We start from the raw sequence: 15427 nt of genomic DNA on the forward strand, positions 1-15427 counted from the left end.
AGTTGTAACCTATAATATACATGACCAGACTTTTTATACACAACTGTGGATAAGAGTACAGACCTATACATTTCTAAGGACCCATATATACAGCCATTCTTTTTGTGGCTGTGTATCTGGGCCAAATTGAAGAGCTGAAAATTATAGAGCAGGTCCTATATCTGTCCTATACCTACCCTATATCTGTCCTATATATACCCTATATCTGTCCTATACCTACCCTATATCTGTCCTATATATACCCTATATCTGTCCTATACCTACCCTATATCTGTCCTATATATACCCTATATCTGTCCTATACCTACCCTATATCTGTCCTATACATACCCTATATCTGCCTGCATTTGTGGCCCTGTCAATTAATTTTTAATGTTTATATCAGTGAAAACCACATGCGTGCCACTTGTATGCAGAAGGCGTAAGGCTGAGGCCCCACGTTGCATAAACGCAGCGTTTTTGTTGCAGATTTTGCGGCAGTTTATTTCAACCAAAGAATCAACCATTTAGAATCTATATTATTAACTATATGTATAATATGTACTGTTTTAGTGTCATTTTGGTTGGTGGTGTGCCCCGGGATTTTTTAAGTGTAAAAAGTGTGCCGCGGCTCAAAAAAGGTTGAAAATCACTGCCCTATACAATATACGGCTATCTTTCTGTAGGAAAGTGAGCAATTCTTTTTTTTTTTTTTTTTTTTTTTAATGCATCAATCTCCATAATAATGGGTAGTGAAATGTGACATTACTTTCCATTGTACTTTTCCCACTGTGCAAGGAGGCCTGAGATCATGTTTTCTGATCTATAGTCTAAGGATAAAGGAGCAAAGCCCAATACTGCCAGGTTAGATTGTATTGCGCAGAACCTTGCTTTGATTGAAGGTGATCCTACTTACTAGATTTACTAAAGAGAGATTTAATATGAGGTATTTAATTAGATTCTAGCTTTCTAAATTCACAATGAAGCCTTTGCCAATAGGGTGGGGTATGTATGAGATTACAACTCCGCACTGTATACAGTCCATATTTACAGCTTGAAGATAACAGCGAATGACGTGCAGATCTGTGATGTCACTGTTTGGGCTTTCCAGTTTCTGCTCCTAGAGGGAAGAAGAAAATTTGGGTCTAGTAATGTCTTGCTCACATTGAACTACATATGTCACTGCTGCTTCACTGTAAAAGCAGAATGACAAAATTCAAGTGCCATGTTCTCAATCACAGAACTGCCTTCATTTCACCCTTTACAATGAAAAGAGCTGCTTTATTCCTCTACAGCAAGAAGTCACAACCTTTTGCACTCCAGCTGATGTGAAACTACAATTCCCAGTTTTGCAATTTCTCAGAAGCTGGAGTGCTGAAGGTTGCGGATCCCTGTTCTAGGACAAAGTAGTCCAACTGATGCAAAACTGCAACCCCCTAGGATGCCGTATCAGATGGAGACCACTGCTGTAAGTATATTTCTGATGATTCTTACTTGGTGTATTGAGCTTTGTGAAGATGAGCTGCACGGCACTCTCTAGTTCTTGCTTCTGATCCACAAAGTCTTGTGTTGTTGGACTCTTCACATTCTGCAACCATTCAGTTTTTGATTTACAGGCATTGATCGCCTTGTGCTATAGGAAAAAAAGTAGACGCGTGTTTAGTAAAAGTGATAAGACATAACTGCGCCAAAAATACCATAGATCAGCCGCTACCAAGCAGTGGTTCCTGCTATGATGGACTTGAGGCGTCCATGTTCTACATGCACAGACATTCATCACCCAGGTCAGACCTCTTAATAAATCAGACTCATTCCCATTGGCCAGAATGGATATGTGTGACAGTCAAGATCTGCCATATATTTCCTATATCTAGTTTTTGGACGCGAGTTATAATTATGTTGGGCTAAGGTGTTTACTCCCATACGCAGAAAGTGTTAAGCAAGGGCCGAGTGCCAAACTGAGCTACATAAATACCCACCTGAGCCAGAAAACTGGAGTAGATGGTTGATAAATTCCCTCCATTTTCTCCCCTTCTACCTCATACTAACCTCAAACAGGGTAGAATAGGAGACCTGACATAGTGGCTATAAGTATAAGGCTAAAGATACACAACGACATGATATTGCAATGTCTGGCAACCACATCACAACTTATGATGGTGACATGTAAAGGACCGTGACCTGATACTCAGCAGAAATCCTACCCTGCTGTATTTATGCACAACTACATTCACTAACATTAGGTGCACCCGGCAGTGCATTTGTACTTTCCCTAGCCTATTCCTATACATATGGAATCCTGTAACACAGGGGTGGCCAAACATTGCCAATGTGTAACCTAAAGTGGGCGATCTGCCAGGGGACCTGTTCAGACATGTATTACATCTTCTTTTTCCAGATATCTTAGTTTCTCCATAATAGTGACAGCAGCCACAACCTTGCCTTGTCAGTACTTCGCTGCTTGTGTATACCGCACCAGAGTGCAAACATATTAAACAGGGTTCACCCCAGATGACAGTATCTCTAGAAAAAGAAATGTGAGACTGACAAACTATTTACAGGGCTGAAAATGTAAATGTTCCAGTTATCCTTTAAAGGGGTATTCCCATGACGCTTGTTCACTAACCTGCAGGCTGTTGTGCTCTATTCACTTCTTGCTTTTCTCGGCACATTGGTGGGCGGGGTTTCACTTGCACGGGATTGGTTGTAAATGAATTACCACAGTGTGAAGCTGATGTAGCAGAGCTGCATTTGAGTCAGTTTGCATTACATACAGAGGTAACGGACTCCCTATCTCAGCCCTTATCAGCCAAATTCAATTGAATAGACTGATAAGAGCTCAGAAACCCCGGAGCTCTCTGAGAAGCTCCACTACTTATCAGACACAAACAGCTCAGAGCTGCCCCCAGCCCCTCCCTCCCCCCTGAGAGCAGGCAGCTACATCACTTGACAAATGAACAGATAATCCCAAGGGCCATAGAAACGGAGTGTAAACAATGAAGTGAATAAATTAAGATAGCGGCCAAACAAAGCAGTTTTGATAAAGCAATGCATTTAGGAAAAGTCTTAAATCCACATTAACTAGCAGTATAGATAGGATCCTTGTGATGGGACAACCCCTTTAAGTAGGTTATATTATATTGTATAGCAGATAATTCCATTTTCATATACCACACTACTACACATAATGGTAACGCATGGATCACAAACCTTGTCATCTTTATTTAATTTTCCATGAACTTTCTCAGGGTCTGAGATGGTCTGCTGGATAAAGCTGATGTAAGATTTTAGGTGCAATCGAGCTTCTGTAAGAAAAAAAAAAATACAGGTAAGAGCCCAAAACCGTTCACCAAGACTGCTGGTTCTCATCTCCTGTTAGGGCTAGTTCACACGTGAAAACCACCTGGCGTATTTTGGTCCGGAAAAAAAAAACGCTTCCTAATTAGGCAGAATTTTTTTTTTTAATCTTGAGGTGTTTTTTGGAGCGTTTTCTGAAAACGAGCGTCTGAGCGTTTTCAGAAAACGCCAGGCGGTTTTCCCCTCCCCTGAAAGGGAATGGACCATAAAAAAACGCATCGCGGTTATTCGTTACGGTTTTTGCAAAAAAGTGCCAAAAACCGCGATGTGGTTTTCGCCTCCTATTCACCTCTATTGCCTTCCTGAGCCAGAATCCACCTCAAGAAAGGTCATGTCGCTTCTTTTTTCCGCTAGCGGCAAAACAATGCTAGCGGAAAAACGACCGCTAGAGTTCTCCATAGACCACCATTGTATGGAGGCGGACATTGAGGCGAAATTCGCGGTCAAAATCCGCTCCATTGGCCCCGTGTGAACTAGCCCTTAAAGGGATTCTACCACTAAAACACATTTTTTTCTAATTAACACGTCGGAATAAAAAGGCTATTCGTCTCCTACCTGTGGAAGTGCTCTCCGCCGCGCCGTTCAAAATACGGGTTTGTACCGGTATGCTAATTAGTTCTCTCGCAGCGATGGGGGCGTCCCCATTGCAGCTCGAAAACCGACCGCAGTGCCGCCTCTATGGTCTTCTGTATCCTCCCCTTGCTTCTTCAGCGTCTGTCGGACGCCTGCGCAGTACGCTCTGTTCGGCGAAGATTGCCGAACGTACTGCGCATGCGCGAAATTGCGGTGCCCAAACTATGGCTGGGACCGCAATTTCGCGCATGCGCAGTACGTTCGGCAATCTTTGCCGAACAGAGCGTATTGCGCAGGCGTCCGACAGACGCTGAAGAAGCAAGGGGAGGATACAGAAGACCATAGAGGCGGCGCTGCGGTCGGTTTTCGAGCTGCAATGGGGACGCCCCCATCGCTGCGAGAGAACTAATTAGCATACCGGTACAAACCCGTATTTTGAACGGCGCGGCGGAGAGCACTTCCACAGGTAGGAGACGAATAGCCTTTTTAAAGGCTATTCCGACGTGGTAACTAGAAAAAAATGTGTTTTAGTGGTAGAATCCCTTTAATGTACTTCTGTTTTTTTTATAGTTTTTACTCCACTGAATAACTAGAAATAGGTCATAACTCAGCAAAATATTCGAAGTAATAAATAGTGTTGCAAAGGTCCAAACGTATGGTCCGGTTCATATCTGCGCATGGGTTTCCATTCGGGGGTCCACTTGGAGACCCCCTGAATGGAAAACTAATCTGCATAAAAAAGCGGTTACCTAAGGAAACCCATAGATTATAATGGGATCTGTATGGTTTCCGCACAAAAAGTATGGAAAGAAAAGTGTTGCTTGCAGGACTTTTCTCTCTGCGTTTTTCATGCGGAGACGAGAACGAAATGGGCCGAATGCAGATATGAACCAGGCCCAAGTTACAAGCTGGGCTGACAGAACAAGAAGTCTGCACCGCCATTCCAACGGATAATAGCAAGTTACAGGTTGTATCACTGTATTACCCTATACAAATTGTAGTACAGTGATGTGGCCCTTGTTACACTAATATGTATGGATCGTTGTCAACAGACAGTAACATACATAATAGGGAATAAGTATCTGATCAGTGGGGGTCCCTGATTTAAATGGAGTGGTGGTTGCACATGTCTATGGCCGCCCTGCTGGAGATAGCGGAGCGCTGCACTTGGTTATCTTTGGCCAGCAGAAATGTGCAACCATAGCTCTATTCACACATGGAGCATGGGACCCTGTTCTGATCAGTGGTGGGATCTCGTAGCAATCCGATACTGTATCTAAGGGCACATAAGAGGTGCACTAAGAAAGACCCATTTCATATGCATCATAAAGCTGTGGGGGTGGCCAGCCTCTTAAAGGTGTTAAAGGGAGTCTGTCACCAGGGTGAAGCATAGCCGCAGGCTCTCTCACTAAACATGGTCATACATATTAGAAAGAAGTACGTTGATGGTTGAGCAACCAGTCATTCAAACTGGTCAACTGGTTTAATGAGATAGCCATTAGTGGAATGTGTGTGCCATGTTATACGTGTACAGCCTCGACACATGATGTAGCACACTTTGTGGTCTTTTCTCTTCACTAACGGGTGCTAGTGTTCCGCCCCCTTTGACCCTGCAGACTAGTGACCTGCTGCCGTGGATTAGGTACTTTCTAAATGTAACATCTGAATGTAGGGCGATGCTTGGATGTATAATGTGGCTTTCATCATTCTTTAGTTCATCATTTTTGCTTAAAGGTGTTTTTCAAGGAAGAATAAAGGATAAGTAATAAATGTATGATCACTGGGGTCTGACATTGGGACATTCCATCACCAGTCCGCGTGTAGATGGAATAAACGTGCATATGAGTCACCAATGGTAGGACTAGGTAGGACTGTCATCTTGGTAGGACTGATGAAGTGCTGTATTTGGCTATCTCTCTGAGTCCCATAGATGTGAATGGAGTCTAAAGTGCACATTTGCACTGCCAATCCATCTAGACAGTGGAAATTGACAATCCAGTAAATCTGATAATCTGTCCAGTTCTTGTGATGCTATCGACAATAACATAATTTCCTAGATACACTATTACTATCTGCATGAATCATATGTAGGATGTACGGTTAATTTCCCAACCGATCTTATGACTCCTCTTAATATAATGTCTCCTTTTCACATGACATCTGAAGTTCCTGATATGTATAGGCGAAAAAAATTGTAAATTGTAAAATATGTGTGATTTCAGAAATGAAGGTAGAGAGAGTGAACATTTTGGAGGCTCTTCATATGGAAAATAAAGAATGGCCTTAATAGAAAATCAATCATAGGGAAAACGTGTTATTGCTCTTTAGGTTTCATGCTGGGACTTACAGAACATCCCATGCGAGATGTGATTCCCTTTAAAGGGAGTCTGTCAACGATAAACTGGTTATAAACCTAATCCCAATATCTTCTTTCTAGCTTTAGCCAGATATTATGTGAGGTGAAGAAGAATGGTTAACGTGTCCTTCACTTTATAATTGGTCTTACCCCAAGAAATGACAAGAATCCACCTAAAACCAATTCTAATCTAATTATATTCTGGTGCCTATTGGCCGTAGCAGACCAGTTACCACCAATCTGGTAGATATATAATTTTATGAATGGTTTTAGCCCCTATATAATTCTCATGTTACTGAGATACAGATGGATACAGATTACCACGGCAGGAGTAAGATGCTTGGCCATGTGCTGTACATGTTACAAGGATAGAATACTTACCAGCCCAATTCAGGAAATCTGCACATTCGGCCTTGTTGTATCTGGTGGCTATTTCACAAGCTTTCTCACCACGGAAATTGAGTAGCAAAATGTCACTTCCTAACTCGACAAGTGCCTTTAGTACATCTATCTGACCCCAAGCTGCAGCACAATGTAATGGTGAATAACCTGCAAAAGTAATAAGAAAGATATATTTTTGAGTGTAACCAAATTTAATTTTCTCTTTGAGGGTTAAAGCGACCATAGACTTTGGCTTAAACAGGATTTTCAGAAGGTTAAAACTTATTATCTATCCACAGGATAGGAGACAAGTGTTTGACCCGTGGGGGTCCAACAGCTGGGGTCCCCATTTGAATGGAGCAGTGGTTATGTATCCATACTGTGTGATATTCAACGTCTCTGGGACTGCTCAAGATGGCTGAATGTAGCATTTGGCTATATCAGTCAATGCCATAGAGTGTGAATGGACAGCATTGTGCATACTAGACTGCCACTGTGCCCAAATAGGAGTCATGTGACTGCTGTTCTCCTGACCAGTATGGGTCACAGTGGTCAGAAGCCCATGTATAGGTATAAAAAAGACTGCAAACACCACTCTAACACTGTACCGTATGCTAAAAATCCTACTGTACGTGCACAGCACATGACTATGTGTTTTATTGGCTGGATGTAAAAGTTATTTAGACTGCATGTAATGGCCGGTCAGAAGTCAAAGGCAGATAAAAAGTTATTGCATCTTAAAGGTCTATATGCCAAAGTGCGCATAGTATTTATAGACGTCATGTATATGGCAGAGCCGTGGTGGAGACGGAAATAAGGCACATAATGGAACTTTATAGAGAGTTTCATATTGTAAATTGATCACATAGTAAAACAATAAAAGGGAGGTACAGTGCAATGACATTCTTGGACGAGTCTTGATGTTATGAGAGGCATCACATGGTGTATACAGCTATACCTTAGTCTTCCTCCAATCCCTAAATAAGTATGTCATAGAGGGGGGACCACACATAAAGGAAATCTCTGGTACAAGGCCCAATACACATGACCGATTGTGCATCCGATGTGGGACCCAGTTTGCAGCCGAATGCACTTGGATGACAGTCAGAGCGACACTGCAGTGCATTTCGTGATACATTCACTTCTCAGGGCGCATTCAATTATGATGTAGGATTATAGAGCAGGTCCTATCCTGCTCCATGTCATCGGAAGAGAATGGATTGGAAGCCCCCATAGATGAGAATGCATAAAGGAATACACTTCAATGTCAGTGCAAGTGTCCTATGAAGGCATTCTCCTGCAAACCCAGCCCCACATTGGGGGCATACTTGGTTGTGTGCGTGAAAACCATAGTCTTCCAATCACATGTGTACCTGCAGAGATGATGGGGAGAATGATTATACTTTGTACGCCAGTTTTATGGCATACAAGGCATGAAAAACTTATGGGCAAATTTATGGGCAAATTGGTTCTTTCCTGGAAGAGGGCGTGATGTGGGCCACTGGCCTGGCAAGATTCACGAACAGTTTATTGGCCGCAAATGATCCCTGAAATGTACAGTATAGTATTTACAAGCTGGCGTAGATTTCAGTCCAGGCAAACAGCCTGGCAGAGGATGCATCGGAGCAGGGAATATCAAGTCTGACTTGACATCCCCATGTAGGTGATTGGGGGTGTAGGGCGTGAGACATAGGCCAGCAATATTATAGTTCTGGCACACCCCTTTAAGCAGCAGTACTAATCATGAATCTGGCTGTTTAGTCCAGAAACGTGGGTAAGAATCTTGGAGGGAGCAGAGTTGCACTTTCTATCAAGTTTGACTTTAGCCATATTTTTATGATTTGATAACCTCGTGCTCCATTGCCTAGAAAGATGTTTTCGGATGGTTATTGACATTTTATGATGCCTTATATACTATAACAACCTTTTCTTCCAATGACAATTAACCCCTTCCCGCCGATGGCATTTTTTGATTTTCGTTTTTGACTCCCCTCCTTCTAAACCCCATAACTTTTTTAATTCTCCGCTCCCAGAGTCATATGAGGTCTTAATTTTTGCGGGACAATTTTTTCTTCATGATGCCACCATTAATTATTCTATATAATGTACTGGGAAGCAGGAAAAAAATTCAGAATGGGGTGGATTTGAAGAAAAAATGCATTTCTGCGACTTTCTTACGGGCTTTGGTTTTACGGCGTTCACTGTGCAGCCAAAATGACATGTCCCCTGTATTCTGTGTTTCGGTACGGTTCCAGGGATACCAAATTTATATGGTTTTATTTACATTTTGACCCCTAAAAAAAATTCCAAAACGGTGTTAAAAAATTTTTTTTCTAAAAGTCGCCATATTCCGATGGCCGTAACTTTTTTATACATAGGTGTACGGGGATGTATAGGGCGTCTTTTTTTGCGGGGCCGGGTGTACTTTTTAGTTCTACCATTTTCGGGAAATGTTATTGCTTTGATCACTTTTTATTCAAATTTTTATCAGAATTAAAACAGTGAAAAAACGGCAGTTTGGCACTTTTGACTATTTTTCCTGCTACGGCGTTTACCGAACAGGAAAAATATTTGTATATATTTGTAGAGCGGGCGATTTCGGACGCGGAGATACCTAACATGTATGTGTTTCACAGTTTTTAACTACTTTTATATCTGTTCTAGGGAAAGGGGGGTGATTTGAACTTTTAATACTTTTTTTTTGCATTTATTAGACCCCCCAGGGGGTCTGATCACTAATGCAATGCATTACAATGCTAATGCATTGCAATGCATTGCAAAAAAGCATCATCTCTTTTGCAGGCTGTATACACCAGCCTGCAAAAGAGAGAATTTGCAGACCGGCTGGGAGCCTTTAACAAGGCTCCCGGCTGTCATGGCAACGGGGGGTCTGCCCTGGAGCATGCTCCAGGAGCCGGCGATCCCTGCCAAAATGGCGGCGCCCATGCGCCGCCGGGAAAATGGCGCCTCCGGCGCCTTTGACAGCAGGCATCAGAGCATCGGACCGATCGGAGGCATCAGAGCCGGTTGTCTACTGCTTAAAGCAGTAGACACCCGGCGGCTATGACGGCCGCCCGGCTCCCGGGCGGTCGCCATAGTTACAGACCCGACACGCGCCGTACTATTACGGCGCATGTCGGGAAGGGGTTAAAGGGGTAATAGATATAAACCAGTCTCTAAACAACCTCTGCTCTAAAAGAGACACATGAACATTTACTGCCGATGACAGTGCTTAAAGGGATCCTATCATAGAAACCCTTTTTTATGAGTAACACGTTGGAATAGCCTTAAAGGGGCTCTATCACTGGGAAAAGTCATTTTTAAATAATCACATCCTTGCATAGCCTTTAGAAATGCTATTTCACACCTATCTTTAGTATGTAGATTGCCTCAGTGGTTTCTGAATAAGTCCGTTTTTATTCATATGCTAATGAGCTGCCAGCCAGCACAGGAAGTTCCCAGCAGCACTCGTCTCTGCTATTATCTCCTATGTGTGTGTGCAAACAGGAAGCTGAGTCATCATCATCATCAGAAGCAGCAGCCTGTGTATAGGAAACAATAGCAAAGGGGGTGCACGATGTATCGGGCACAAGTCTAATTAGCATATGAATAAAAACGGACTTATTCAGAAACCACTGAGGCAATCTACATACTAAAGGTAGATGTGGAATAGACTTTCTAAAGGGTATGTAAGGATGTGATTAGTTAAAAATGACTTTTCCCAGTGATATAGCCCCTTTAAGGAAGGCTATTCGTCTCCTACCTTTTGTTGTCTTCTCCGCGCCGCCATTCGCCTACAATCCTAGTTCTTGTCGGTATGCAAATGAGTTCTTTCACAGCACTGGGGGTGGGTCCCATAGCTCAGACAGCACTGGGGGCGTCCCCAATGCTGTGAGAGAACTCTCTCCAGCGCCGCCTCCATCTTCGTCAGCAGCATCGTCTTTGTCCTCTTCTTCCGGCGCAGGTTTCCGACTTCTAGGCCTCAGGCAGAGCAGACTGCACATGCCCACAGGCCATGAGAAAATGGCCGCTTGCACAGTATTGGAAGCGGCCATTTTCTCATGGCCTGTGGGCATGCGCAGTTTGCTCTGCCCAAGGCCCGAAGGCCTAGAAGTTACAAGCCGCCGTCGGAAGAAGAGGCTGAAGATGACACTGCTGAAGAAGATGGAGGCGGCGCTGGAGAGAGTTCTCTCGCAGCATTTGGGACGCCCCCAGTGCTGCGAAAGAACTCATTTGCATACCGACAAGAACTGGGATTGTAGGCGAATGGCGGTGCGGAGAAGACAACGAAAGGTTTTACTCATAAAAAAAAGGGTTTCTATGATAGGATCCCTTTAAAGAGGACACGTCACATCCTCATAGTTGTGCAGTATTATATACTGTTAGAAAGCAGACATTGCCTAGTTGGCTTGGCCGCTATGTGCCCCTGGGCTGGAGATATCTCTCCACTGTCAGAAAAGTGGGCCTTACAGCTAAGCATCATCTTGGGCTTCGGTCAGCACTGGAGATTGCCGTGCCTAATTTCCTCCAAGGTCCACCCACCACTGGTTAAAGGACAGGCCTCTGTCTTCACTTATCTTTCTGAAAATCTTTGGGTGCTCTGTGACATCATCGGACATGCACAGTAGCGTGTACTGCACTTGCTGAAAACTTTCGTAAAGGCGAGAGAGGGCAGAGGACTGTTCTTCATCTAAAGTCTTCATCAAGCGCAGTGCTAGTAGCGTGTCCTGCACTTCCAGGTTCGCTGTGATGTCATTGGATTTTTGCAAAGACGAGCGAGAGCAGAGGGATGTGCTTCATTCTATGGTCGGCGACCTCGGAAGGAATTAGGGAGCGGTAATCCGCAGTGTTGACCGAAGCCCAAACTGCAGATTACAGGACCCTAAAGCCCATTTTTACTTTATTTACATATTTATAAAACTCAGGATATCTCAGCAGCGGAGGGGGGGGGGGGGTCTGCAATATAAAAGGCATTTTGGAAAACCTTATCTCAAACCTTGCAAGGCGCTGTGTTTATCATTATTTGCAATTTTGAGATGACAGACTCCCTTTAAAGTTCCATTAGTTTCTTTTTGTCATCTCTACAGGTTTTGTAAGATTATGTGCTGATTCATTTCATATTTTTTATGATACCGACTTCAAAATTCCAGCTTTTTTCATCCTTTATTCCTGGTTCCAACACAGTTGACATCTTTTCTCTAGCTCCTATTATTTCTGAGCAGTTTTTGCTGTTACTTTTGATGTCTGATAAGATAACTAGGCTCTTCACAGTCAGGTGGGTGGAGTCAGGCAGGAGCAGGCAAGGGGGCGGGATTTATACCTCTCATGACTCATGAGCACATTTTTATTATTTGGGTGGCGATGCAATGGAAGTCATGTCTGGTCACTTTATCTAGCATGTAATCATATGGGCGTATGATATAATCCATGTATAAAGTAGACTCATGAAACTGAGCTGTGAAATAATACAATTACATTCACATAGAAAAAAGTGACAGTAGTTGGTTTTGCAGAGAGGTCAAACACACACAAAAGGTTCCCTGTTATAACATTATTGACCTGTTTAGATATACACAGTCTCGGTTTGCTTTGTGTACAGTGGTTGCAGGATCACAGGCAGTGAAATTGTAATGTGATATAATAAAGCCTCCTCCTTTGTCATTATATTATTATAAGCACAGAGTCTGAAGTTCCCGAGCGCTCAGTGTCACCCGACTATTGAGGGTTGGGATACAGTTAGTCTATGTTGTGACTAATAAGATGGAGGGACAGTGTAAAATGTTGCGCTGTAAATACTGCAAGGGAAAGGGGGGCTGGGGAGAATTGTGCTGTGAGTATTAGGAGATTACATGAGGGCTGCCATGACTTTTCATCTGTAGCAAACCTGCTGTGATCTGACCGTGGCCTTAAGCTACACTAACATCTCACATTTTATGAGTGATCCCCTTTACATACAGTCATCACAGATAGGAATATATGACATATAATAAATGTACATGCACCATCCTCTAATCTCAATGTTTTTTTTACATTACATTTAGTAATGAGGATTTTTATGCATGAACATTTATTATTACCAACAATAACTTTTGGTCCTATATTTCTGATATATTTAAGAATATACTTTGGTCGATTTTTGTTACTACCGTATGTATAAACAGTAGCAGTAGAGGTGGGTTTTCTTTTATCTGGGTTTTTGCAACTGAGCCACTAGAGGTCAGCACTTGAATTTGGAAACATTTGAAAGCCACCAAGTGCAAAAAGTACTGTACAATATTATTTAGTAGTCTGGAACTGTACATATAGGGTCCAAAGTGACGACTGATCCCAAGTAAACATTATACACTATATGGCCAGCAACACTACATTCTAGACATCTTTATGTTATACCATGGGCAAACCCTCAGTGCGCCATCTCCTAAATGCACCCCAAAAAACACAGGGCCATGTATAATAGACCAGTGTCTTAAGCTATGAGTGCAGCCCATTGACATCCCTAATCCCAGCAAGGGTGCCAAGTTATTTCAACATAGTACATAAGCAGAGGAACCCTACTTCAGCACCAGGACAAGTGGAGGACAAGTGGAGTGACGTGAAGTCTAGAGAGGACTATTTGGGTCATTACACTACATATCCATTTAATATGAGCAGTGTGAACAATATATATATATATATATATATATATATATATATATATATATATATATGTATATAGGAACATGGGAAGAATATGCAAATCTGACTTCCATGATGTAATTAGGATGTCAGTGCCTCAAGAATACACACCAATAGAGGGCGCTGACTGAGAATGTGCAAGTCTATCTTCCATGATGTAATTAGGAAGACAGAGTCTCAGTCAAACAAACCTATAGAGGGCGCTTCCTTTAACATCATGCCGACCTTCTCAGAGGCCTTTGATTGCAATGATGTTGGGATTATACCAGATACAGTCTTCTCTGCCAAGGACAGCTGTTTCGATGTATTTGCATCTCATCAGCTATATATATATATAGACATACATACTCAGTACATAAGTGGGCCTGTACCTCGAGATGTCTGCTGATTAATGTTGGCTCCATACTTGGCCAACTCCTTAGCAAATTCTGTACGTCCAAGTATACAGGCTAAGAACAGTGGATTCCTCCCCAGTAGATCTTTTTCTACAAGTAATCTGCTTCGTTGCTCATGGTGATCATTAGCTGGATCTTCAAAGATGGATTGTAGATCTTGTAGATTTCCTTCCAACGTACACTGAAGCACGGGGTTAACACTGGGCAGAGGATTTAAGATATCCATCCTCTTATACCTTAATAGCGAAAAATATGAACATGTCAAATGTCAATAACCACATCACCAAAAGGACTGTCCACTGTGTACTTCACACATACATACATACAGTACATGGGTAAGGGTACATACATTAATGTAAGGCTCAGAGTCATACACTAAAAAAACTCCCATCAAAACAGGCAGATATGGGGGGTTCAGATTGGCCCTGCATTTCTGGTGAATAACCCCATAGCTGATGCAGGGCCCAAGACCCTTCCCTCCTGCAAGAAGAGGACTCAAAATCCGTGCCGGGTGCTGATAATGTGTACTAAGGCCAGGGCTACACAATGGAAATCCCACATGACAAGGCTTGTCTGATAAATTGGGGGAAGGGGGATTCAGTGGGGTGAGTATTGCCTCTTCTTTGTTAAAGGGGTTGGCCACTTTCAGACCAATATTGAAAGACAACTGTTCTTGTTTGTACAATACAGACACTGAATGTCTCATATATATGTGGGGGATTTGCATCTGACATTAATGCTTCTATCTCTTAAGGGGGCATCCTGCCTGACACTTATGGCACCTACACCTGACACTTAAGGAGATATTACTGCTGCCAGCTAAGGAGGCACTGTACCTCACATTTATGGGACATTGTTCCTAGCAACTATGGGGGGAATACAACTCCTACTTGTTGTTAGCACTTACAGAGACATTAGACCTCACAATTTTGGGGGCATTGCTTCTAGCATCTAGGTGGGCACTACACCTCATGCTTATGGGAGCACAACTTCTACACCTACAGGGGCACTGCATTTCACACTATTGGGGACATTGGTGTTAGGACTTACAGAAACACAAAATTTTACGCTTATGGGAACATTATGGGGACACTACACGTTACCCTTTTGGGGGCGATACATCTCCCACTCATTGAGGCATTATTGTTAGCGCTTACAGGGACACTACATGTCATATTTATGGGGGTACTGCCTTTAGCGCTTATAGGGGGCGCTACCTCACACTAATGAGGGTTTTGTCGTTGGCGCTTATAGAGACACCTCATGCTTATGGGGGTATTGCCTCTAAAACATATGGGGGCGCTGTACTGGAAACAGGGTGGATTGCTCTGCAGACATTGCTGGTCACACTTATAGCAGCACTACACTCACACACCACTGGGGGCGCCATTGCTATCACTTATTATGGGGCACTACATCTGCTACTTGTGGGTTTAGTTGATGGAGAACCACAGTTGCACTTATGGGAGGCCTGTGGGACTCTGACCAGCACCAATGCTTTGGATGACACTTGGAGTTGGGCACTGACTCGGGCTCCTTTATGCTTCTCAATGTACCTTGCACCCACAGACCCCTGTGAGGTAATTCCATATCAGCTATACCCCAGAGCCTGCCACCTACCGCCATCTTACTTCACCCACCGCCTCACCTCATCCACACCTCAGTACAATGAATGGAGGCCACTGTAGACGCGTTGTCATGGAGACTACAG

At 43.1% G+C, this 15427-nt stretch overlaps 1 protein-coding gene across 1 annotated transcript; it reads right to left on the reverse strand.

Moving 5' to 3' along the window:
* Nucleotides 1–974: 974 nt before the first annotated feature.
* Nucleotides 975–15421, reverse strand: ANKRD45 (ankyrin repeat domain 45). Its single transcript, XM_075286443.1, has 6 exons — nucleotides 15365–15421; nucleotides 13693–13952; nucleotides 6647–6814; nucleotides 3190–3284; nucleotides 1474–1612; nucleotides 975–1099 (listed from the first exon to the last, which is right to left on the reverse strand). Exons 1-6 carry the CDS (start codon nucleotides 15367–15369, stop codon nucleotides 1071–1073), a joined length of 696 nt encoding a protein of 231 aa, XP_075142544.1. The 5' UTR covers nucleotides 15370–15421; the 3' UTR covers nucleotides 975–1070.
* Between the last annotated feature and the right edge of the window lie 6 nt (nucleotides 15422–15427).

This window comes from Leptodactylus fuscus, chromosome 9, assembly GCF_031893055.1.
Source record: "Leptodactylus fuscus isolate aLepFus1 chromosome 9, aLepFus1.hap2, whole genome shotgun sequence".
Taxonomy (NCBI): domain Eukaryota; kingdom Metazoa; phylum Chordata; class Amphibia; order Anura; family Leptodactylidae; genus Leptodactylus; species Leptodactylus fuscus.